We start from the raw sequence: 25,569 nt of genomic DNA, 5'->3' as shown, positions 1-25,569 counted from the left end.
TAACAATTCTGACTTGACGGTTTAAGTTTTGGACTGGTTTAATACCTGTCCTTTAATTCGCCAGGGTCTCTTACCTCACAGTTTTCGCCTGAATATCCTAACGGACATATGCAGGAATAAGTCTGCTGTTGCTGTTGCTGTTTGGCCGACATTCCACTCCCTCCTCCACCACGCCAACGTCGTGACGGTACACATTCACCACCGTTTTTGCAAGGATTCCCACCGCCAGCCACACCGGATTCGCTATCGCCACCACACGGGTCGATTTGAGTTCTACAGTTCCGACCTTTGAATGACGAAAATAAATATTAAAAATTATATAATGTATAGGCATGTAATAATTATTATTGTACTACGACGATGAACTGCAATATAGATACACTCAGTGACTTATATTAGGTTTATCTTACATATTATACAAGATGTACATAATAGTATTACTACATTCTACGTTATTAAGAGGAGCAGTATCAAAATGTTTTTACATAGACAATAATATTGACATAACTTTTGTTCACTCGATATTATATTAAATTACACAACGATATGCTTGTGTGAAAAGAATTCTTGAACACAATTTAAAATTAAACTATAAATTATTATGGTCTCTTGAGATTGATCTATAGACCACTCGTATAAATTATTAATAATTTCCATAAGTTACATGATTACATTAATTTTAAATATCAACGTATTGTAAAAGATTAATTTGACCACATATTAGTTGTAGAGAGATCGTTTCATGTCTCCACTCGCCTCAACTAATGATATATTATTATTTTACTAGTTGAAAGGTGTGATAGATTATTGTATTTAAAAAAAAAAACGATTGTAATAAAAGTTCAGCTTATTTCATATTATTCAAATGTTTTACTACTGTTATATAATACCTAGTTCACGATTAATTAAAAATGATTAACATACAAATATTTTCTTAATTAAAATGTATCCAGATAATAACTGGAGACAAATTTTGTGAATAGATTTCGTAGTGATTATAATATCTCACATGATTTTATTGTATAAAGTCAAAAGTATAAAATATCTATGTCCAATACCTAATCGATCTATGAGCTACAACTTTGGCGCACTCTTTCCACCCAACAAAGTGGTCACGCATATTACATAAACGAAAAACACGGCATATTATATAGGTATAGCAGAAACTATAAATAATACATTTTAACTGGTACAACGATTTGTACCTGCAACAACCTCTTGGTTTATGACACTATTATTGCAAAACTATTTTCAACAATTTTCATCACAATCCAATTTTATTTATTATTCGTGTGTTGCTACTATTTAAGTGCGCGTGTGAACAAGTATTGGCTATCTTATTGTTCAGGGTTACGCGTTAGATCCACGCCCTCACGAATCACGCAGCATGCACACCAACGTTCGATTGCTTTTACGCAAACGAGCAAGCCGCCCAACCATTATGGCAAAACAAATTGCCTATACATAACCCCTTAAAAATTATCACGCCCAACATCCACCCTTTGATATATTATTACCACAATTCTATTGTAGAATATTAAAAATTACTTAAATGAGTGATGCAAATAATGCAAATTTAAAAAAGAAAATGTTCTTATTAGATAATCTAAAAATCATTAAAACTGTTTGGTACAGCAGAAAGTTTGGTTAGTTTCAAAACGGACCTCCATACAAATTAGTTAGTGACCCCGTCTCCATAATATTAGGTATAATAGCTACTCGTATTTCGATAAAACATTAGCAAAATACTGATATTGAGGAATCTCAAACTATAATAACTTGCTTACTAATTACTTAACAGTTATTATATATTATATTACTAACCGGTAAAGCCGACCGGACACGCGCAGGTGTAGCCTCCGATCAAGTCCAAGCAAGTGCCACCGTTGGCGCATTTCACGTCCGGTCCAGCGCAATCATCCACGTTCACGGTGCACGCAAGGGCGGCCGCCGAAGTTCCATTGTGACCATCCCTAGAAGCCGTCATTGCCGCCACCGTCGTCCAACCCCTTCGGCACACGCATTCCGTGGTCGCAGCGAAGTTACTTCCACCCCCATTCGTTCTGCATGGCACGGCGTTAGGACCACACTGATGCTCGACTGCACCCGATTGCCGTTCCCTGTGCTGTCGTTCGCATTCGTCTACATCTATAAACGATACAAAAGTTTGTGATGATATTATAACAATATTATATCGACAAGCTACACGTAATAACAAAAAAGCAGGCAAAGTCTCATAGTGGTCGCCGTTACTTTTGAATAATACCTAACTCGAAATCTTCATTATATTTTATACAAACATACCGATTTCGCATCGGCGACCACGCCAACGGTCGTCCGCACACGCACAACGCCAATCGGCCACCAGGTCAATGCACGATCCTCCGTTCAGGCACCGGGGCGGTTGAGTGGCACACTCGTCGATTTCTGTGGACACCACGTAATAAAACTATTAAATAATTGTACATTTCCGCACGAAAGAGAGTAGATTGTAAATTATAATACATATATACATGGCTTTAGTGTTGCTATGTGCCATTGGGTTACAAGTCTACAACAGTATTATTATGTAATATGACCGCCGCTCAAGTTTACGGCACACCACACGTGCCGCACATGCTTGAGTCGTCGACTGCCTCTTAACCCTTTTTGGACCCACTTCCCCACCGGACTACCCGCACTTACTTATGAACAAGACCGAGATAAAACAAAACGTCAAAACGTTTTTTTTTTTTATAAATAATATTATTTTTTCTCCGGTCATCATGGTACAGTCATCGTAATTATAACACTATGCCAGTGACATACCGAAATGTCATCGTTGTCATCGCCGCCACCGCTGCCATCGCCTCGTATGTACTATTTAATAACGTGTGGGCGCGCGACGTACACATATATCGCCGCCGCCGCTGTAATGACTTTGCGGATAAAACAGCGGTGGTACTCTGAGCCCCGCGTGTTTACCATAACAACAATAACGACGTCTCAGGACGACACACGCGCAACAAACCAACAAACAAACAAACAAACAAACACACAACAAATCGTCAACGACTCGTCTCCTTTCTCTTTGTGCGCGAGCGCGAGCGCGCGCGTGTAATAATTTCGGAATCGGAATTTTGAATAATAATATCACGCGTGATTTAAATAATAATTCGTCATCGTCGTGCGGTGGCGGAGCGATCCCCTCCCCGCCCACCGGGCCACTAGCCGTAAGTATACGCGCACACACGACGACGACGACAAAATTCGTAGACGAGTACCCACTTGAAGACAGCACCCCCTACTTCCCCTCTCATGCCCACGTCATATAGCAACCGACAGTCCGTCGGCCACTCTTCGTTAAAGTCTCTCGACTAACGCTGAGGCTGTTTTCTCGGGATATTCGCACATGTCGTATAATCACGGCGATTATTAAGATTACACATCAATACATTATACACACACACTGCTGTTTTGCTCTCTCTCGTCTCATCCCAGTCACATTGTTACATGCAGTAGAACCAGAACTATAATATTACCTATATATTCTATATGATTAATGTATTATATATATTAAAGTTAATTGACCTGTTATAAAATTTAAATATTAAATAGAAAGAACATATTATTTTATCTGTGATCTGTCTTTGGTTTTTTTCCGATATTTTTTTTTTCAATACAAGTTTCCTTTTTAATTGCTTATTTTAATAAACTAATAAGCTATTGGAAATACCACATTTTAAAATTAAGATATCTAAAAAAAAAATAATGGACGAGAGATCATCTCTCTCAGATAATATTCACATCATTAAATTCGATAATAGAAGGTCAATTAACTCTAATAGATATTATATATACTGTTCATGTTACATATATATATATATATATATATATTCACTCATTTAAATCCATAGTATTGGCCTTATTTTATTTTATGTTTATGTACTACACACTCGGGAAACAAACCGGTGTATACCTGTACAAATGATAGACAATAGTGGCATAAAAATATTCCAACTATATCAATACGGTATGCTATATAGTACTTCTAGTGTATATTTACACTCCTGCAGCGAACGAAACATTTAAGTATCTCTACCATCATATTCATATAAGTACAACATTAAAACACGCTATATACCTATTATATTAATTTATTAAATGAACAGGAAGTTCCTATATAGTACATTTTTTCCACCTAATAATATTAATGGATCCTTTCTTGGTCAGTTGTTATGAAAATAAAAATAAACTCATTATAACCTTATTTCAAAGATCTCATTCAAATCTAATTAAAAAAATAAATATCAAATAGACTAAAAATGCATAAATTAATTGCTTATTACTAGAAACTATAATCAGGCGTTTATTTTAGTTTAGATAAAATCAGATTTTTGCATATTTAATAACCCGGTCTTTCTAATGGTGAAAATTGCATTTTAAATGTAACTTATGTTCCAAAATAAAAAATCATGTTTTTTAATTTTTTAACAAATATTTTCAATTAAATAAAAAAGTCAACGCATCGAGACATCGAGTAGTTAACGTAATATATTTTTTAAATAAAATTAATTAGTAAAAATATTTAGTTCTTTGGTAGGGCATATCATATTTTTTTTACTAAAGAAATATTTTATCAAAATAATTATTTTAGGCGTTTTTTTCATATTTTTTTTTGTACCAACTTTGTGTTGTGTATATGATATGATATCAAACGTGAAATAATTTATTCATTTTACAAAGCGCAACCACGCAACTAAGCAGTGGAAACTCAAAGCCCTCAAAAAATGAATGTAATTTTCAGTGGATGACTATTGACTATATATATATATATATATATATATATAGCAATATCAATTATATATAAATAATATTAACTAAGTAATAGGTACGTTTATATAAAAAGTAAAATATCTATATCACGACATGGAATAAGATGTGTGTAATTTATATACCTGTATTGCAGGTGCTGCCCATCCAGCCGGGCCGACAATCGCAGTGGAATTGCTTGGGCACCAGCAGCGGGGTGGATTGAGCAACGGAGCCGAACATCGGAGCACCGCTGGCGGCCAGACCCGAGCCGGATCCACCGGCACCACCGCCGGATGCGGTGACTGCGTCCACGGTTCGACATTTTCCGCCATTGGCGCACGGCTCGGTGGCGCACGGATTCAGCACCACGTCGCAATTGGCGCCTCCGAACCCTTCGGGACACGTGCACGTGTATCTGTCCGGGGCCGTACTCTTGCACGTCCCTCCGTTCAGGCACGGTTCGTGGGTTCCGCAATAGTTCAAGTCTGAAACACAAAACGTAACGCGTTCAAGCAGCGGCAATGGACGGCTTGAAATGTTATACGCATCATAACAATATTATGCCGTGCGGGTAACGGGCGCGCGCGGGTTTTTCGGTTTCGCTCGCGTGCGCCGCGACGTTCACCCGGACCTCGGCGGCCGCGGCACGATAGCGGTATGTAACAGCGGCGGTCGGGGTGTTGCCGGGCACGACGACGATAAGTAATAGAGGGACGGCGCGGCGTATAATCGGTAGGTAAAGGTAGGTACGATGATATTATTATATGTTGTGCACTAGACACGGTATTTTTCGGTGTGGTATATAATATATATTACGAGACGACGACGACGACTATATACAACGACGACGATTGAGATTATTGTAATTACAACGATATCGCGGCGGGTGCGTGCAGGTAGTTGTTGTTGTTTTTGTTTCGGCGAGCGGTAGTGGGGTGGTGGCGGTGTTTGGTGATGGTGGTGGCAAAGGTGGGGCGGAAGCAGGGCGGGTTAGTGTTTTTTTTTTCTTCGTATATACACATATATATATATATACGCTATCCGCTATGTCCGTGTGATCAATTCGTCGACGAGTAATAATTTAATATACTCAGTTGCAGAGCGATGTAATAACCATAGGTATATAATGCGCGGGCTCGCGCGCGAGCGTTCGCCGGGTCCTCGATCGCTAAGCCGCCGCCGCCGCAGCCGCTGATGAAAACGAGTTTTCTAAAACCATGAGGCGGTGGCGGCGGCGGCGTGCGACTCTGCGCCCCGCCGCCGCCGCCGCGTTGTGCAACGGCGGCGGCTGCAGCGGCTGTGGAATCGTGATCCGACCGTCCCAGAATACGATTACGCGCGCGCGTGATTATTACCCGCGAGGCGGCGCGAGCAAATACGGCTCAAACCTACCTATATTATACGCGTACATGGCAAGTAGGTGGACCGATGTATACATATATTGTATTAAAATATTGTACACGCCAAGTAGGATAGGTACCTGTGCGAGCAAGTCGAAAAACTTAACCGTCGCGCGTCGTGCGAATTAATAATAATAATAACATTATAATGTGTGTTGCGCGGCAGTCACTGTTATTATTATATTATTATTACGCGGCACTGCCGTTTTGATTAATGCGCGGCGGCAGTGGCGGGCGCGACCGTCGGTCGGATTTTTACGCGCCCGCTGGCGGGCCCTATCGGAATTCGCTGTACGTTGAAAGCGACAGTGTTAGTGGGGCCCCGCGGGACAGCGGCGCAAATATTATTATTATTACGTTTCGTAATGTATATTATTAGTTTAGCATATTATAAAACATTGTCTTCCACCGATAATCGACTGTAATATTTAATATAATTAAAGTTAATACCGGTGTTGGTGGTGCTATAGCAGCATGCGACGGAAACGGAAATATTGTTATAAATTTTTAACGAAATATGGTAAACACTAAACAGTACTATCGCTCAGGACAACGACACAGCCGCACCGAAACAATATCAAACCGAATAATATGACATTATAAATTATTATTACTATTATATTATTATGTAATATATAAAAATATAATGTAAATAATATAATGTAGTAAACAATGGTCGAATATACGCTCTTAGCCTAAAAAATATCTAACATTTTCTCTTTAAAAAAATACCAAAAGTGTAAGTATATAAATAAATAATTAATTAAATCAAATGTTTTTTTTTATACTACAATTATTTATTTTTTACTATTTTTTTATAGTTTATACTTTATATCATTATTTTAAATTAAATTACTGAAATAAAAAACAGTGATAAAAAAAGAATAAATAAAGATAAAATACCCGATAAACACGATGTTCCGACTGCATAAGGAGAAATATAATACCGGAATGTTTTTTATCTATCGACAATGGTAAATACGTATATAGTCTCACGGCAATAATTTTTTCCATCCTAGTTTTTTTTTTCAATGCATTATTATTGTTGTACCATGTTTTATAAAACTATAATATACATAACAATTTAAGAAAAACAATTAAAAAGAAAATTAGTTGGTTAACAGAATTAAGAAACAAAATCATTATTGAAATATCCACTAAATGCAACAAATATTATATGCACTTAAAACTTAAGTTTTAAATTCGTGTCAGGTACTCATTGTAGAATAATATATTTATATATGTAACAAATGTATAATTTGCTCCGATATACTATTTCTTGTACTAAAGATTTACACACAAATATTATTTATTATAAGTTCTGTAGGTAGTTACTAGTTATATTATAGGTATATAATTATACCAAGACCATGAAGCTTATTATTATTGTTATACTTCGCACGATAGTTGGCGCCTATCTTGGCGCTGACCTTATTCATATTTCATTCTATCGAGAATTCGCGACTAAAAAGGTCCGAGTTGTCTTCTATATTTTTTCATGTACACACACGCACATATATATTTATATATATATATATGTGTGTGTGCGTGTGTGTGTGTAATAAATAATAATATATGATATAAATATAAACATAAAATAGTGAATACTTTAATAATTATATACGAGTATTACAGCGTAATACAAAACTAGATGTTTATTAATTATTATATACCTATCTAGGGTTTCCTTAATTTTATTTATTGTATCATAGTTGTTGACACGGAACGTTTTCACATTATTCAAAACTTTATCAATAGATTTTCAAATAGTCAACGGAATGCGATATTTATGAACGGAGAAATGAACTAGGTACCACAACAATCAAATAATAGTAATATTTTTAAGATCTTTCGTAACACAATTGGGTACGTCTTTAATAATTAGCACATAGTTGAGAGATTTAAATTACCGACCGTATTTTCATAAGTTAAAGTTGAACAGCTAATAAGTATTATCATATTATATTTCTGAGGCATTTATTATTGTATATAGTTAGTTTTTTCACAACAACTGCCTTTGTATGAATTATTATAGATCAGAATATTATATATATTATATTTATGTATAGAAATTCCAATAGGTTCCTACTGCCTACTATCCTACTATTGTTTAATATATTTAAAGGAAAAGAAGAATTTCCAAAGCTGTCAAGTATATTTATGGCGACAAACGAGTGCCTATGGGGTATAGTGTATGATGTTTCAAAATGCAATAAATCATACATTAGCATTTTAAAGTCCAAAATGTTTCAAAAATGTTTGCCCATTTTAAAAAACTAATATTTCAAATAAATTAACTATGAAAACTATGGTAAATTATTATTAATCACAAAAATTCAACAATTAACAAATACTGTTTTTCCGAGGACAGGCTGTGTGAAGTGTGATCGGATAATTATAATAATGTAATAGTTAGGTAAATTAGCATGTTATATACTAATTAGCATATACCAAATAGCAAAATTGTATGTACAGCAGTTGTAGTCGAATTATAATAATAATTTAGCGGGGGCAATAAATACTCGACGACACGATGTCGATTGATCGATGATCGCAAATTATGTGATCAATATTATAATAATAATAACAATCGTTATCGACGGCAATAACTATAACTCCCTCCCAGCACAGCAGCGACCGTACAATACCAAAACCAAACGACTTCTAAAAAAAAAACTTTCAAGCACCATTATATTGTATGAATGTATATGAATAATATATTATGTACAATACATAGGTATATTATTTTTTATTGTAAAAAGTCAATCGTGCAGTACCACCGCCGCCATATATACAACGGAGTACTGTATATAACCATGTATTAATATTATATTATAATTTACTAGTTATACTATGTATTATATTGTTATGATAAATTATTTTATACGCGTTATTATTTATTAACGACTGCCAAGAATAATGAGAAACGAAAAAAATATTTATGATAATGTCACTACCTATACTATATTATCAAATGCGATAATCTTACGAGTTACGACGAAAGTGCGAGTTGTTACGACGATCATTACCACTTCAATTTAAGGGTGTGTTGAATAATTATTTTTATAGGTGAAAAAATTGAATGCATTCAACGACATGTCACTCGCACACACTGCATATCCATATATTTTTCTTTACGCTGAAGCGGTGGAGGGCGATTATTACACCAATACACTACTCAATGGTTTAAAATACCCATAAAAAATCTAACATTTATATTATAATACGAAACGCGCGTAACGAAAAATGACGACGACGAAGACAACAATCGTCGCGCGGAACGGATTATAATTTTTATGAGCTCTAGGCGTCCCCAACCCTCCCGACATCGCCACAACCATCACCACCGTTTTATTATTATTCTATCCGATTTTTATTCATGTATATTGTATATAGGTGTATAATGTATATATATTTTTTTATCAGACCAAGCTGTCGATTGAAACCACCGATATTGCCGCCGCGGCGGGTGATTCGATACGCACCACTAATCATTAAAAAAAATCGTCACAATCGGCGAACGGACCCTAGGTATACATATATCTTCTGCAGTAATATAATAGTCACCGCCTCGAGATCGATTTTAATAAAAAATAAATAAAAAAAAATAACAATAATAATCAGGGCTGTGAATGTATAATGGCATTAATAAAAAAAATCAAAAGCACATTAGTGCCTTTATATTTATATATGCAACGGAAAATGCACTAAAAAATATGCAGTTTAATTGATGTACGATGCAATAAAAAAAAAACAGTACGTAATGTAAAATAATTCCATGTTAAAATACGAAGCATGCGAGATAAAATGTCTTATACACATTCTTTTAATTAAATGAATGGGTAAAAATAATCCAAATACCACGTCATGACTCACAATCAACAAAGAAGACACTATATATTTATATATATTATGTATAAATGTATACAGGTATATATCATCGTTGGGGCAAACGTTTGTATTGATTTCTTAGTCATGATCTTGATTCCTGAATGGTGTATACATAGAAAGGAAAATATTTATGTCCAGTGACAGATATACGGATTAAGATATTACGATACATCCAGGCAAGTATTTCTTTTGGCGCCAATAAATAACATTTCATAATATGATATCCAAAATATAAAATGTTCATACAAAGTACAATAGTTCAACCCCAAAGGATTTATTGCAAACAGGTTGCCGGCGTCGCGCTGTCCCGCACCTAAATAAATCACAATAATGGCCAACCCCAACACTGCAGCACCGTTTGTAGATATGTCAAAATATCCGAATTCTTTTAACCCGAATGTATTTATATTTATCAACAATACTATCATAACAGCGACATAACGTTAGACACAGCACACAGTTTTCGGAAATAAACTGAATTATAACTACCTCTAATAAATGATAATAATATATTATATTATAGAATTGATTTATGATGAGCGTAACAACCAAAATATGTCTTAAATTAATTAAATAAACATACGGCTAAGGTATAACATTACATGCATTCTACATCTCGTTGCGATAAATTCAAAACACTTACCTTGATCGCATAATATGCCTCCCCAGTTTACGTCACATATGCATTGCCAAGAAGTTCCATTACAATATCCGTGCTTGCATCCAGGATACGTCATACACTGATCGCATAGCTCACCCTGCCAACCTTTCCGGCACCTATTTTTATTTTAAACAAAAATATCTGTATTAATACGCTTATAAATTTTACACAGATAATTTGTGGTAAATAATATAACGATAACGGCGATGTGCCACCTTGTTTGTACTTTGTAAGTGTAATGAAAATATCAGGTCCAGTTAATGAACCGTGATAGAAGAGTAAAACGTATATTTGTCACAAGTGTTATCATTTTGAACTAATTAGAGCATTACATTTTAGTGTACATAACTTAGAAGAGAATATTTTAGGAAAAATTATTTGAACCAATATCCTCTATTCCTCTATATGAAGATTAATCCTTCCCGGCAAAAATTAATATAAATAAATAAACTGAGTTTTTAATATATATTATAACTACTCTCTGACTTTTAAATATTTAATATTATTATAATATTCGTTAGTTTAACTTTAAAGATAAAATTAAATACACGAAATGTTTCGTAACGGCAAAAAATGAATTTGTTTAATTATAAGTTGTTGGCGTGATTAAAGGGGAAGGTCGCTCGCATTTTGACCATACTATTATGATTGTCATATATAATCACATAAAATGCTCTAGGCTTTAATCTTACTAGTGGAAAATATTCAATCGAATTGTTAAGCACTACATCAAAATCTTTTAAAAAATAGCTTTTTGATATATATTCAACTTTAATTTCAATTTTTTTATTGAAAATATTTAAATTTTTGTTGACTAATAAACCGTTTATTATATTGTTTTAACATAAGTTAAACAATTTTAGCAGAGTTATATAGGAAAAGTAATTATTTTAGAATTTCGATGATGTATTCAAGGTAATTATTATTTATTTTATCATAAACCAGGAAATATGAGAGATTTTTTAAAATTTTTTTAACGTTTAAGAGATCTTATTTTTTTTAAATTTCCTTTGATGTTTAATGACTTAATTTCTAAGACATGATTATCCTAGTTCACAACAAAATCATCAGCTCACTTAAAAAAATAAGACTGTTCAGTCCATTGAAACATTCGAAACACTTTTTTCCTTCTACATAATAATGCAGGCATCAAATAGTGCTTCTATAAGCTGCACTAGCAGTGCGAGAGGATTATTAAAAAGTTATTCTTACGCCCCATACCGGAAAACTCAATATCCGTGACCTTAAACCTAGGTTAACTAGTCTGTGGTCTGAGCTACCCATGTCTCCTGCAATGTGATGCGAATACAATGTAAGTGCCTACCTATATCTACAGATTCGAAGCGGAAAATGAGGACTTACGCACTACAATCCACATAAAAAAATATGGTAAATAAATGATAATATTGGTATTACGTCTTATTATACAGAGTTTCTGCGCCGCGCCAGGCTTGGCTGTATTTGAGCGGCTTGGCCGTGGTGCGAGAGACGGTTTTAATGACGATTTTCAGATTGACGAAATTGTCAAAAACGCGTGGCTCACGAGTAGGCATACAATAATAGTATTATATTATGTTATTATATTCGAGGAATGATATCGTATCGAATTAATTAATAATATAATAATATTATAGTCTCACGCGCAGCGCAGTGACCGCCGCCTGCATCATCCTCACCACACGTTATATGCACGCATTTCGTATTCATCGGACGCCGTTGTGTGAGAACTGTACGGGGCTCGCAGACTACACGACGAAATTCCGCCGCCGCCGTTGCGTTTATTAAAATTCGGCCGGCGTACTCCCCCGCTGCCGCCGACGACCACGGCCAGGACGACGACGACGACGACGGGCGACCGAGCCCGCCGCGATAACTCTCGAAAACTTGCCGTCGTTTCCCACGCCCCCGCCTCCCCGGGCCCGCCGAACAAGCGAGGGCGGCGGGCCGCCGGACCGTGTGCTGGCCAGAGTCCAACGACGACGAAACCGTACCGCCGGTGACTACGGCGTCGTGTTTACGATATAATATTATATTATATATATGCCCACACGGCGGTTTTCATGATACGAATACGCGATGATGAGTATGACGGCGGGCAACAGATACCACATGCAGATGGGGAGTAGTGGGAGCCTTGAGGGGTACCCCGAAATTCGTTTTGGATTTACCTACGAATGCCGGATTTGATATATTTATTATTGATTTATGTTTTGTTGATGATGTTAGGCATGCTGTGGAGCTTAAACCACCCCTTCCCCAAGGGTAGATGGTTCTAATATTGTACCGATACGTGGATCGATAAGCCGCAATACACGGCAACTATTATGCATAAAGCGTGTTAAATTTGGTATATAGATATTTAAACATAATACCAGCAAGGGTCAATGCCGCAGTGAACAAATAATGTTTTCTCGAATTCTATTTCTACCCATATTGATTTATGCATATAAAATGAAAAACGGTCTTCTTTATCAATGGTTTTCTAACCTTCGTTCGCACCCGGAAACATCCCAAATGTAGGCGGTGTAGAACCAGTGTACATAATACTAAGGATGGTCTTTAATTGTACCAATACCTATACATTATCATTTCATCGTTTACGTGTTAGCGAGGGACAGTGAAGTGGCCGCAGTGCGGCAATAAATCACAGGATCTGTACCTATAAGTTGTGCAATGTGCACCGCGGGTAGCTACTGCAGTCCCACGGAAATGGCTGTCCGATTTTACCGTCAAAATATTTGAAACACATATAACTCTTACAATATAGTGAATAGTGATGGGCATAAATATTGCGTTAATAATTTGATAAATCATAATATTATATAGGTGCACATAATATGATTGCGATAACCGTAACGGGAAGAGGATATACCCGGCAGGATTCATTTCGGCGACCACTCTGTCACATATCTAGTTGCGCAACCTTTACATTTTAAGTCGATGGCCGAACAGCAATTGCCGGTGGACCGCTTTATATCCTCTTTCCATGTATTATCACCGACGACGCATTATCAACCATAATAATATAACAGTTACTGTTATCATTGACGGCGACACATTGACGGCAGCACACCGAACATCGAGGCCGCCATCGCATCGTCGCCGTCGTCGTATATTATTATTATATTTATAATAACCACGCGTAGGTTTTTTCGATATAATTGTAAGTGTACATATATAACGGCTGCAGCTGTAACTACAATAATATGTATATACTTACTCGCAACCTCCGGGATTACCGCAATGTCCGTGTACGGGATTGCATCCGGTCTTGCACACAGCTGTAAATAAAAAAATTTTAAAAAACGTGATTAATATTAACACTAAATATAGTGAACCGTTTAACTATCGTTTATATAGTAAAATTATTTAAAATTAACGAGGAGAGGGGGTAAATTTAAGAAAATCCAGTCACTTACCTTTGTCGCACGTCTCGCCCTGCCAGCCGGGTATGCACTCTTTCCGGCCGTCTGTGTCGCCGCACGTATAATGGCCGAACCGGTCGTCCCGGGGCTTGCAAAGCTTCGTGCAATTTTGTCCGTAGTAGTTGCGATCGCATCTAACCCGGACCCTGTACGCCATGCGAGCTGTGTGGCCTAAGTGTGACAGAGCTTTCCACTCGTTGCCAGGCAACAGGATACCGGAATACGTGGCCTCTTCGATAACGGACAACAAGCCTGCAGGAATACGCATTATAAAAATGATGAGTTACAACTTTACAATCAAACTGCTTTAATAGTTGGGTGTGTATATATCATTTCACGATTATAATTGATATGTTATAATAACACTCGACACTTTCATTTTCGAGTACAATTCGTTATAATTGTTAAATATATAGTATAAATAGTATTTTCCATACGATAAGCACACAAATTATATCAAAAGCGCAATAATTATGTGATTGTCGTTCATATTGCAAGATATCGGGAGATATTTATGAGCACGGCTTATAGACCATAGATTATACCTCCTCCTCCAGAAAAATGTATGGTATAAACTGTTTTTGAAATAGTAAAATAAAATAAAATAAAAGGATTTAGATTTATAGTGTTTCTTAAAAATTGAAATATAAAACTTATCATAGAATACTATGTATAATACATAGGCAGGAACTTATGATCAAGTACACATGTTCTATTATTTATTTCATAGAAAAGACAGTACTTTCAGTACTACTACTACTAGCTACTACTAGCACCTAAGAAAACATGAAAAATACTTCGATGGTCATAATAGCCAATATATTAATACCGTGGTGTTCGTTCAATTGTATCTACGTCACGACCATCAACCGGATCGAATCCTTCGCACAAATTTATTCATGTTCACGGAAAAAAAATAATTACGAACGTTTAGTAAAACACTTATTATTTATATAGGTATTATATACATCAATGTGTTATGTGTTATACATTTTATTATAGAAGAACGATTATTCTTTATAGGTGAAATTATTTATTAGAATATAATTAAACTGTTATGACTACATAGTAAACACCTAAGTATAATAATATTAAAGTTTGTCCGAATTATAATAATATTATGTCTGTGAATCTGTGATGTTTACTATACATATTTTATGTTGTGATTATTAATTATAATAATCGGTCAAATTAAGTTAATAACGTGGTTGCAGGTTGGTTTCTGATCGGAATAACTATATAATCATTTGACTAAATAACGATGTTTTCGTGTAAACCAGATATAAATTGTATAGTTGTTACGGACAGTAATAATTATACAATTATGGTTAATCCTATTATTCCTGTGTTACGGAATCGACTGCTCTTTTTTTTGTCCGTGTCGCGGACGTTTTCGACTCGACCGCCACCGGACGAAAAGCCCGTACCGCGCCGCCGCCGATTCGATTCGGTGCTTGCCGCTCTCTCAGTTGTATGTTGTATATTATTATTATTATTATTATGTTATGTTGTACATATATATAATAATAGTTGCAACGGACAACACACACACACGCACGCGCCTGCGCTCAACAATACCTAGTATAACAACGACGCGCGTGGAATTGATTGAGACGATTTTTTATTCCTTCTTCTATTCTCCTCTGTCCGTTTCTTAGGCGTTTCGCCTTGGCTACCCTTTTTTTTCCTCCGTTCCGTTGTTCACGCGCGTTTATCTCTCCGCCGTAGGTAGGTGTACAACAATAGGCGTCGTCGTCGTCACAATCACACACAAACACACACACACACATACAGACATACGGACGAACGGACGGACGATATACATCATATTATTATTATTATTATTATTATTATTATATAAATGTGTGTGAAAACAAAAAGAATATATACTACGACAAATCTTTCAATAGTGCCCGTATAGATAGGTACAGAGTAATATAGTAATAATGAAAATATAACAACACAATAGTAATAAAACCGTCCCGCCGCCGCATTCCTACACGGAATTGGAAATTGGAATCGTATCGAACGCTGTACTATTATATATTATTATTATTATTATAGCTATAAGTAATAATAATAATATAATATATAGTGTCCGGAGTGTATAGTAATAATAATTTTATTATATTGTATAAGTACTAGTAGTTGTACAAGTACCGATGATGATGGTAATATACGACAATATCATCGTTGCCGTGCCATCGCTCGTCGTCGCAACAGCGTATGTGGCCCCAGTGGAATGGGACGTGACGCCGCCGCCGCCGCCGTCGCAATACCGCGACGAAACGACGGCTACGATTGTTGTGATGATGATGGGCTTACCCACCGCAGTCCCGATATCAATACGTACAGTACAGAATATATATGAACATAATCCGACAACCGGACGACGACGACGACGACGACGACGACGACGACAACAACAACAACAACAATAACAAAAATATACGTCTTCGATCGTCTCATCCCGTATAATATTATATGTGCGCGTATAGTATTGACGAGGGTCGACGACGATTACACCGAACTCGTTCGCATTGTGCGTGTGTATGCGTTGTGCGTGGGCGTATCGTATATGTGTGTATACCGTATATATATATATATATTTGCCGGCCGAGTCACGTCGAGCCATATATACAATGACAACGACGACAATAATATATTAATAATAACGATGTATTTATATTATTATATATTATGTGACATTATCGTTTTATGGACTCGCGCGCTCGCGACATACATACCACGTTCAATCGAGATATATTATGAATATTATTATTATTGCCGTACAAGTATTATGTAGACTATAATAACAATATCTTTTCTAATTATTATTGCGCTTATTGCTATTGCTTAGTATAAATATCACAGCGGCCGCTTACCCGTGTAATTGTTGTAGTCCATCGCTTGCAATACTAACGTAAACGATCTCTGCAACAGAAAAAAACCAATAAAACCATTAGATACCTAGTGATATAAAATACACATATTATTATTCTATACAATAATAATAATATTCTTGGTATGATAATATTAATATTATGCAGTCTTAATAGTTTTATGCTCTTAAAACCTTGTACAGACTACAATTTTTGTTTACAATTTAAACGACAATCATATTATAATATTGTTATCATCGTATTCGACGACGGACTGCAGTATTGTTCCGATTTGCGGTGCGTACCTGAAGATTTTCAAACGCGTCTTCCGAGCTCGATATGGCCGTACGCCGATATCGCGGACGGCGGAACCAACTCGGCGGAGCAAGAAACCACGATAAATTACGTATTTTATATTTTATCGTCGTCGGCGACGTTGTTGCTGCAGTTATGTTATATGCAGTGGACACGCGCACGCGCACGAACGAAATGTCCGCCGAGTCCGCTTATTTTTACATTCTTCCTCCGTTTGTGTGTGTGCGTATACAATATACAATATACATACAAGTGCGCACTGCTGCACGTACGTACATTTGCGTACGATGTTTTTGCACCCCCACCCATTACCCACCCCCTCGTCGTAGACCGCCGCCGTGACCGTGTACGATATTTGTCGTAGTCGAGACGATGGCCGCCGCCGAGTCGAGCTCGCGCTCGCGCGCGCGCGAGCTCAACGATAAATCATCATCGCGGACGGCGCGACCAGAGAAACCGCAACCAGAGGAGTATATACGCGTACTGGTATATATACTAAAACACACGAGATATTATAACAACACTGCGACACACACACACACACACACACGCCTATACAGGTATATTATATTATATTATTATAATATTGTGTGTACGCTATAAAAAAAAGTACGACGACCAACTCCTACGCGAACCACTGCACCGCTGTCACGGCAGACACGATTTCTACCTATATATAATATTATAAACGGTCCGCGCACAATTTGCTGCACCACGGAAACCGCCGCGAACATGTTATACCGCGGGCGGTATATAGGGTCCATTGAGACTCTGGAGCGTATACCTCGTAACAAGTCTAACAACGATCGATAGGAACCTAGCACACGGTGACTGCAGACGCGCACTTTACCCGTTTTTCATTTTTTAGTTCCTATATTATAGTTCTCGGATGCAGTCATAACTCTGCATAGCAGTGTGGTGAGGGGACGTTAAGTTTCAGATTATGTACAATATCTTAAAAAATATCCATCGTACTATCGTATGGACAACGAAACCGTGTATGGTAACTTTAAGCTTTGAAGTTTTATTCGAAAAAAAAACATTACATTTTAAATTTTAAACTTTTATATTTCGGATGTATATTAATAGTATTTCGATTAAATGTATATTGAAATGTTAAATATTTGTTGCACTATAAAGTATACATGTATCAATACAGACATTGGTCGCAGTTGACGAAAAAGAGTCGGTATAGTAATTATTGATAGCAATTCTCTATACCTATATAGGTGTAAATATACATAAATTCCCCGGTCGGCACTCTAATAATCGTAATATTTAGTTAGGTGTATCCATTAATTCATAAAAATAGGTTTAAAAATAATATATTAAGTCGACATTGTATCTCCTAAGGGTGTATACTCCACTGTCGGTTGTAAATTGAAACGTGGTGTGTTGGGTTTTCGATCGGCAACATAACATATTTAAAATATTCGCATTTTAAAAAGTTTTTACAGGTAATATGATGACGGTACACGCATCCGTTTTCCACTGAATATGTATGTATATTAAAATATCGAGATTGACAAAAAATTCCAATTGCATACGTTACAGTTTACGAGCCTACCGTCGCCGCCCGCAAAGAAACCGTCACGTCATCACAATCTTCGGCTGTTACGCCTAAATAAGCCATAACCCGTCCACCGCCGTTTTTCCGCCGCGTCACCGGCGCGTAGGACGCGTGCGTGCCCGACCGGTCACCACCGCGGCGGCTGCAGCGGTGCAACAATCATAATAATAAAAATGATGATAATAATAATAATAAAGCCGCGACGGCGGCGTTTTTCCGCTACGTCACGCCACCGCTCTACGCTCTATGTGGTACACATATACACTAACGACTGCGGTACACGCCGCGGACTAATTGCCCGGTCGCGGACGACTGTATTATATATTGTGCGCGCGCGGCGGGTGCTATACGGCCAGGTCGTCCCGCGAACGAGCCCACCGCACACGGCCGCGGCGGGACCTAATATCCATTATTATTATTATTATTATTATTATTATATCGTCTGGGCTGGCGGCGGCAGTTTAACGACGCCACGATATGATAAACGACGACTCGCGTGTAATCACCACGGAGGGGCCCGTTCGCGCGCAACGAGGAAATTAAGAGATCCGACGGACGGGCCCGCTAACGAGGTTGTAAATACACAAGGCGATCCGGCAATGCAACAGGCACTTCCGCTTTGCACGACGGCGTCGCCGAAATAAGTCATCCACTGCATATAACGAAACTCGAATTATTGGCTTGTGCGGTTCGGAAGTCCGTGGTATGCGGATAGGTGATGTGTTAGCTTAGGTGTTGGGTCGTCCCTTTGGACCGCGGGCACTACAATAATCCGACTCGTGTGCTCCACAAATCCAACTATCGGCCGTCTCCACTTTTTCTGATAAACATTAATGTTGTCAAGATTTCGGTGAAATGATTGAGCATTATTTTATTAAAATGTGGAGATGGAAAGCTGCGGTACTTACTATTATCTTCGCACATTGTTTTCGCAGATACAGTATTGTGCAATGAACATTTTCAACTAGTTTCATCAAGTAAAGATACCAAGGTATAATACCTTTTACCTCAAAGATATTATACAATAAAAGAGTTTCTGCGATTCTGTTTTATAACTTAATAAAACCAAAAACTGTCCATTTGTCATCATACTGAGCTTGTTTCGAATGACTTTGACCTTATATTTTTATAATGCCGAACTATAGCTTTGTCCCAATTTGATGGAATTTTGAAAGTTTTCGGCCATGGTAACAGATTCAGTTTTTGTTCACGCTGGTCCAAGTATAACAATATTGCCGTATGGTGAGCTAATCTAACCGACTGCGCAGTATAATTCGTCTTTTTAGGGTCTCGGTGCAATATAATACGACCAGTTTTTCCCGTTGTGGCTGTTCGCGTATATGTTATATGTATGCATGTGTATTTATACAATTATGATTAGATCAACCAGGGCTTTGAATCACTCTCAAGACTCAACCCACGCATAACAAGGATTCCAGAACTTTTATCGAAACCATAATATGTGACAAATGTATAACATACCGGTTTGTTTCGTTCAAATGCGATTCCAATGAATACGATATCAATATATTATCATAATTCATAATTGAGTATGGGACCTTTTAGACTTATTCTTTTACACACTACACCTTATACAGGGGGAGATAACAGGAATAAGACGGGATGAAAAGCATTCCGTTCGAAATTTATCGAAACAAGGGATCCTGATGCTCAAAAAAAGACAATCCCGTTTTAACCGGGACGCTTTTACTGAATGAACATCCTAAATTGAATACTTCCCTACAAATACACAATATGTCTATACAACATTGTTACCATAATATAAAAGCTCATTGATGTAATACCGGAGGTTTGTGAAACGATTCGATCTACAATCACACAGTTCATAAAAGTCAAGAGACCTCGGGACTGAGGTCCACGAGGACGATAATAGTCACTAAGTCGTCGTTGTTAAGAGAATGATTTCATAGAGAAGCTATATAATATACACCGCAGTTGATCATACTTAAATTATTACAATAATTGTGAATACTGAATACTTGTTTGTTATTATCTATGGTTGCTTATAGCCACCTATACCGATATTTATTACAATAGGAGAATTTTTTTAATCACTGCTTAACTGGGAAAAGTAATATAATACCGTATTAATATTTTAATATCGCTCCAATGTATGTTTTTTTCGATAATAATATACTATTTTGAAATCGTAAAATACAATATAACTTTGAAACCATTCCAATTAATTTAACTTCCGCCTCACGGTGTTCCGTCCACCGTGTGACCATCAAACCATCTGCCCTTCTATTTAATTAATATATTTTGTATACACGATCTACCCCGGGAGATTAAATGCTTTTTAATTTAATTCTTTGCAGATGGTGCTATAAACTCATTTACAGAATAATTGAAGATATAAATAACAAATTATTGTGTTGAGCTAATTTGGTTAGACAAATTAACTGTGCCTACTGCGGTTAATGATAATATGTTTTTAGGCATATGAAAATGTTAAGTGCTAAATTAAACACCTACCTACGTGAACCAAAACAGGTCAATTATAAATCCTAAATGTATATTATATATTATTATTTAATCGTTTTATTTCAAATATTGATCTATATTAACATTATATTTTTATAATTTAACTTGTCTACTATACAGGTGAGTTTTAATTTCCTTTAGACTAGTTTCCTCTATAGGTATACAGTAGGTACTGTCCAATACCAATTAACTATCACACCATATCAGTCACAACTCACAACTCACAAGTATAATATAAGAATTCAAAAAACACATTTATAATTCATTAGACGTAGGTCCATAAACTCCGACCAGTATGTTTTGTTTTTTAAATGTGTGTAGTTTGGTTCTGTTAATTCAGACGTGCATATTATATCTGATTACAGGAGAACTATTCTATAAGTGTCACATTTTTTTCTTCATTTTAACTGTATCGTACGCATTTATTTTGTTGTTTAAATTGTTATGAATAACAATATACTAACCATACATTAAAATTTGACATCGATTAATGATGAACGAACAATCGTTAAATTTTGTATTCTATAAAACCTATAAATGTGATCAAAGGTATCACGACGTTCGTTAATGGTGGAAATAAATAAATGCCGTTTATAATGTATTCCACACGGTGTGAGTGTTCTCTAAAACGACGGAGTGTCATCGAAATCGCTGATGACCATAAACCGCGTATACATACCAATTATCATATTATATATACCTATACCTATACGGCTATACCTATACCTATATTATCTCGTCGATAAAGACGAAGGTAACGAATCCGGCACGTCGTCGGCGGCCAAGTTCCGTATCGATCTCGACTGCTATAATAAAATAATATCATACTGACGTAGGTATACATATAATATGAATCGATCGTAGAACACAACTGTTGCAGGTTTATAAAACGTAATAATATACAGCTTTAGTAGAAGCGCTCGCGCGCGCGCGTTACACGGATAACGCGGTGGAACGGTAATTACGACGATGGAATATAATAATAATAATAATAATAGGAAGAATAATAATAACTGCCATTGAAAGTCGACAGAAAGACGACGACGACGACGACGACGACGACGACTACGACGCTAACATGTGCGTAGGAGGAGACCGCGGTGCAGTACCACCGCCGGGGGGGTTATCCAGCAATCACGTTGCCGCCGTCCCGGTTTTGATTGATTTATTACGCGAGCGCGCGCGCGCGCTCGCGTATAGTCGTTACCGGGAATATATGTACGACGATGGTACAATACGCGCGGCGGCCACGTCCGAGTACGTAACGGCGGCCGCAGTCGGTACCGCGTGCGTGCGCGCACGTCGCGTACCGAGAAAAAAAAGTGCAACAGCGGCGGCGGCGGGTTCGGTGTGCGGTGGTGGCGCCACCACCACTACCACCGCGCCACCGTCACCATCGCCGTCACCACCAAGACGACGACGACGACGAGTGTCTGTCGGCCGTTGTCGTCGTAGTCGTACGGCCTATGAATAAAAGAAACGCGGTCACCTCACCCGACCCCGCCGCGGTAAAAAAATCAGCGGAAAAAAAACCACCGCCGCCGTTCATATATTGTGTATAGTATCCACCGTATATTTATTCTGTTGACGACGATTCAATCGACCGCCGCGGGGTCAAACGTCTCTAATACTTGCGGTAATGTATACGCTTTACTTATAATAGCAGTTCAGGTCTCATATAGCTCGACAGTCGTCGTATGGTTAAGCGGCGGCGTCGTACGTGCCGCCGGACGACGACTCGGTGGCGCCGCCGTACGTACGAAGACGATGACAACGATGACGACTACGAGGACAACGACGACTCCGGAGTCCGAAGACGCCATAGCCTCTGCAGCGTGTCGGGCTTTTGCTGACGCGAACTGCGACGGCGGCGACGTAACACCGACGGGCGGACGCGAGAGCGGTGCATCTGCCGCGGAGGCATCGAGGCACCACCGCTACACCGACGCTGTGTAGCTGAACCGCGTACGTCGCTCTCGGCAAGGGGCCGCAGCCGAAACGACGACGAAGTAAAAAATTAAAAGAAAAAACAATTTTTTTTTTTGTTTGTTTTTGTTTTTCGACGCGAGAGGAAAAAAACGTATAGACAAAAGTATCGACCTCGCGCGCGCGCTCATTATGTCATCGAACATTATATTATGTGACAACACACTGCACACACAAGAGCACCCGCACAACGCTTATACATATTATAATATATGTGTGTGAGTGTGCATGTTGTAATATATTATAATATTATATTATTATGTATATCATGATATTATTATACGAATAACAAAATGTGTTCGGCGATGGTGAAAAAAAAAACAATGATAATTATTAAGGCGGCGGGACAGTCGTCACACGTGCGCGTTCGTACACGTCGTGTGTTATTCAGTATTATTATAATATGTAGAGTATACAGTGTTGTGTGATACAGCAGCAGCTGTTGGCGGTATGGATTAACAGTGGAAAAAAATCCGACTGACAGATGACCGGGGGACGAGGACGACGAAATTATCGTCGTATTGTTTCGCGCGCCATTCATATAAAATATATAATAATATAACGCAACGTGCACTACGACGACGACTACATAATAGCGACGGTGCCATCCCTGCGCGAGGGACGACGACGACGACAATAGCCGAAAAAAACTGCTGCGCAAAGTGCGGCGCGTCGATAGTCAAGTGCGCCGGTCATCATGTACGCGCATATAATAACTATAATAGTATAATACGTATCCAGTGTGTATGTATTATGTACATTATAGTATACACTGCCGCGGGGGAGTCGTAAAAAGAAAAAATCTTCAAAACAATATAGCCCCGAACGATAATCCCGCGGGGTCGCGCGGGTCATTAACCAATGTATTATTATATATATACGCCCTTCTGACCCCCTTTCCCGGCCGATGTAGCGGTTGCACATGTCGCGCAAAAAAAAATCTGCGGTCACTGATGCAGGGGCGGTGGAGTGGCACGCGCCGCCAGTTATAATACGCGTGTATATTATAATGCACTGAGCAGTAGTGTATATTATACACACTTTACACACACGCGTAGTGAAAAACGGCTAACCCTTTGCAGCGTGCCAGATCGTATATAAAATACTTTATTTGTGCGTTGTTACACTTAACAATAATATTATATAGGTTTAGTATGCCGCAGAAGTTTATTCTATGTGTAACTGCTACAAACGGAAATTATAATGAAAATAACGAGTATGTAACATATATAGTAATGTACCTTTATAATGACGACGACGAGGGGGTTAAAGACTGAGCGGCGGCACACGCTTAAAAAGCGGCGTTGGCCGTTAGACGCGACGAAAAGCCGACGAGAGTTGGTCGTCGTCGTCGTCGTCGTTGTGGTATTCACTAATTAATCGGAAAATACTGCGATGGTTTTTTACTGTGCACGCCACCACCACCACCAGCGGAATTCCGACTGCCCTCCATATTATTATAACCTGCACAACACCGCATCACCAACAGCGGAACAGGTATGCAGCGCGGCGGTGTCGTCTCGTCTCTCATGCGTTGCTGCTGCTGTGGCTGCCGCTGCTGACTACAGCCGCCTAGCGCACGCGCGCGCGAGAAAAAACCCAATTAACGGCGGCAGTGCGGCATGTGTGGACGTCGGCGGCGACAAAAATATTTGTATCCATCATCATCACAACCGCCGCCACCAGTAAAAAAACCAACCAGACAATGACGAGTAAACGCGACTACATACGCGTTCCAGGTCATTAAAACTTAATGTTTTTAATTCGGGGCGGCTGCGACGGCGATCGGATTGACCCGACAACCTTCACCGCCGCATAAACGACAAAAATTGGATAATTTTATTATTATTACACTACTGCCTTCCTATATCTATATACATTATATTATTTATACGATCGTCGCCGTCGTCGCAGGTGACTCTCTCTTGCCCGCACACGCCCCACCATCAGCACTGCTATCGGTGACCGGTGTGCACCGGACACACGTGACAGGCGTCCTATAGGTCGAGGAGACGTTTCAGCGGGATCGTGTTTTTCGTTTTTTTTTTAATTAAGGGTGGGCTTTTAATCGACTGCTGCTGCCGTACGACGGCGACCACGGTGGTATTACCCCGCCGTATATCGTCGTCGCCGCCTGCAC

The 25,569-nt window shown here is 38.2% G+C and overlaps 1 protein-coding gene across 1 annotated transcript in view; it reads right to left on the bottom strand.

The window, feature by feature from the left end:
* LOC111034836 overlaps nucleotides 1-25,569 on the bottom strand; it is a 51,496-nt gene that overhangs the window by 7,529 nt on the left and 18,398 nt on the right. Inside the window, exons 3-10 of the mRNA XM_022316228.1 lie at nucleotides 17,057-17,105; nucleotides 14,166-14,423; nucleotides 13,967-14,027; nucleotides 10,729-10,862; nucleotides 4,938-5,279; nucleotides 2,305-2,427; nucleotides 1,825-2,148; nucleotides 75-286 (exon numbers count right to left, since the gene is read on the bottom strand). Coding sequence (XP_022171920.1) covers nucleotides 75-286; nucleotides 1,825-2,148; nucleotides 2,305-2,427; nucleotides 4,938-5,279; nucleotides 10,729-10,862; nucleotides 13,967-14,027; nucleotides 14,166-14,423; nucleotides 17,057-17,105 — 1,503 coding nt within the window. The remainder of the gene's footprint in view (nucleotides 1-74; nucleotides 287-1,824; nucleotides 2,149-2,304; nucleotides 2,428-4,937; nucleotides 5,280-10,728; nucleotides 10,863-13,966; nucleotides 14,028-14,165; nucleotides 14,424-17,056; nucleotides 17,106-25,569) is intronic.

Source organism: Myzus persicae, unplaced genomic scaffold (assembly GCF_001856785.1).
Source record: "Myzus persicae strain clone G006 unplaced genomic scaffold, MPER_G0061.0, whole genome shotgun sequence".
NCBI classification, from domain to species: Eukaryota; Metazoa; Arthropoda; class Insecta; order Hemiptera; family Aphididae; genus Myzus; species Myzus persicae.
Note: the sequence above shows the minus strand (reverse complement) of the source record. Positions and strands in the feature narration are given on the sequence as shown.